Source organism: Penaeus monodon, chromosome 42, assembly GCF_015228065.2.
Source record: "Penaeus monodon isolate SGIC_2016 chromosome 42, NSTDA_Pmon_1, whole genome shotgun sequence".
NCBI lineage: Eukaryota > Metazoa > Arthropoda > Malacostraca > Decapoda > Penaeidae > Penaeus > Penaeus monodon.
The window spans coordinates 20,913,290-20,915,789 of NC_051427.1; the positions used below are offsets into that span (position 1 = coordinate 20,913,290).

General features: G+C 54.8%; 1 protein-coding gene across 1 annotated transcript in view; it reads right to left on the bottom strand.

Moving 5' to 3' along the window:
• Positions 1-2,500, bottom strand: part of LOC119599196 (translation initiation factor IF-2-like) — a 7,223-nt gene that overhangs the window by 1,405 nt on the left and 3,318 nt on the right. Inside the window, exons 2-3 of the mRNA XM_037948940.1 lie at positions 1,974-2,104; positions 955-1,240 (exon numbers count right to left, since the gene is read on the bottom strand). Coding sequence (XP_037804868.1) covers positions 955-1,240; positions 1,974-2,104 — 417 coding nt within the window. The remainder of the gene's footprint in view (positions 1-954; positions 1,241-1,973; positions 2,105-2,500) is intronic.

Genomic DNA, 2,500 nt, shown 5'->3' on the forward strand with positions numbered 1-2,500 from the left:
GGAGAAGAAGAAAGAGAAGGAGAAGAAGAAGGAGAAGAAGAAATGGAAGTAGAAGAAGAGGAAGAGGAAGAAGAAGTCAGGAAAAACCAAGAATAAGAATAAGAAGAGAATATAAAGAGGAGAAATGCGAGGATAAGGAGAAACTGGAGAAGGAACAAGAGTTTAAAAGCAAAGGAAGGAGAAAAAAGAGGAATATGAAATAAAAGAAGAGGAGAAAAGGGAAGAGGGAAGGGAATACAAAGGAAAAGGAGGACGGGGAAGAAATTGACTGGAAGAGGAAGAGAAAGAGATTGAGAATCGAGGAGGAAGAGGAATTTAGTGAGGTGGAAGGAGGAGGAAAACGGGGGGAAAATGGAGGAGGAGGAAGAGGAGAAAGAAAAGGAAGAGGAAGAGGAGAGAGAGGAGGAAGAAGAGAGGAGATGGGAGGAAGAGAAGAGGAGCAACGGGACGAACATCGCAGTTTCTTCCATGCACCCCGTTCGCTGCGCCGGAAGTGAGGAGAGACGCAGGCGGAGAGGGTATAGGGTATGGCTGGAGGGGGGGGGGGAAGGTGGGCAGGTGGAGAGGAGAGAAGTGTAGAGAGTAAGGAGGAGGGAGGGAGGGAAGGAGGGAACAGGGGGAGGGGGAGGCGAAGGGAGGGAGGGGCAATGAGGGAGGGAGGGAGGGAACAGGGGGAGGGGGAGGCGAAGGGAGGGAGGGAGGGTGGGAGGGAATGTACAAGGGAGAGGGATGGCTAGAGGGAGGGAATAATGGGGAGGGAGGAAGGGAGGGAGGGAGTACAGGGAGGGTGGAGGCTCCCCACCTATTGCAGAAGCAGCAACAGCAGTCTGGCGCCAGAACTGATTTTCAATTCAGCGCCGGTGTGTGTGTGTGTGTGCGTCTGTCTGTACGTATGTATATGTGTGTGTGTGTGCGTGTGTGCGTGGGGCAGTCCCGGGGTATTGCTCCCCTTGCCACGCCCGGGCATGGCCCACTGGCCCTCCGCGACGCTGCCCGGGCATGGCCCACTGGCCCTCCGCGACGCTGCCCGGGCATGGCCCACTGGCCCTCCGCGACGCTGCCCGGGCATGGCCCACTGGCCCTCCGCGACGCTGCCCGGGCATGGCCCACTGGCCCTCCGCGACGCTGCCCGGGCATGGCCCACTGGCCCTCCGCGACGCTGCCCGGGCATGGCCCACTGGCCCTCCGCGACGCTGCACGGCGTGGCCCTCGCGCTCGGTCGGGCCGCGGGTTGGATTTTCTGAAGGGGGGAGGGGGAGGGGAAGGGGAAGGGGAAGGGGAAGAGGGGGGAAGGGGAAGAGGGGGGAAGGGAGCGGAGAGGGAAAGGGAGGGGGTGGCAGAGGAGGAGGAGGAGGAGGAGGAGGAGGAGGAGGAAGGAGTCAGAATGGAATTGTGTTATTTACACCTGTTTATCTCTTCATTTGTTTATTTGTTTTTTAATGAGGTTATATATGTCTTCTTCATCTCCTTCTCTCAGCTGATCCCGTTTCCCAGTGAACCGACTCTTTATTCACGGATTTGTTTCCCCTTCGTTGCCTTTCGCTCGCACGTCGGCGCGCCCTCGTCCCCGCCCTTGCGCCCTCCGGCCTCCGAAATTCCCGCTCCGCCCTGGCCTGCTCTCTGGCTGCCCCCCCTCCTTTCCCCTTCTGTCTCTCCCTTATCCTTCTGTCTCTCCCTTATCCTTCTGTCTCTGCCTTTATCATTCCTCCTTTTCCTCCTCCCCTTTGTTCTGCTGTCTTTCCTTTTCTCCCTCCTCCCTCCTCCTCCCCTTTTCCCCAATACTCTCTCCTCTCTCTCCCTTTCTCTCATTCCTTCTTCTTGTTCTTGTTCTCGTGTTTTTCTTGTTCTTGTTCTTCTCCTTCTCCTGCTCCTTTTCTCCTTCTCCTTCTTTTCCTTCTTCTATTCCTCCTTTACCAGCTCTTCCCTCTGCTGGCACATATTATCAAGAAAATTAGTGATGTGATTATTCTTACGCTCATTAGCATTAGAGGTAATGAGTATGACGGGGACACGGGACCAGGTGCGCTGCGCCGCGTTTCGTCGCCCGTGGCTCGTGTGACGCCGCCCTTGTGGGCTTGTGACGCCCCCGGTGGGGTTGGTGGGGCTGGGGTGGGTGTTGGGGTTGGGGGGTTGGGGTTGGGGTGGGGATGGTGTGGGGGGGTGGGGGTGTGGGGTGGGGTTGGTTGTTGTTGTTTTGTTGGGATTGTTTTGTTGTTGTTGGTGTCGTTGTGATGTTGTCGTTGTTGGAGGAAATTGTAGTTGTTGGTGGTGTTGTACTGTTGTTGTTGTTATTACTTTTATCGTTGTTATTAGGTTTTATTTTTCGTTGTTATCGTTTTTGTTTCGTAGTTGTTGCTGAAATTGTTATTGTTGCAAAGCTGTGGTTGCAAAGGGAGGAGAGAGAGAGAGAGAGAGAAAGAGAAGAGAGAGAGAAGAGAGAGAGAGAAGAGAGAGAGAAAAGAGAGAGAGAAGAGAGAGAGAGAAGAGAGAGAAGAGAGAG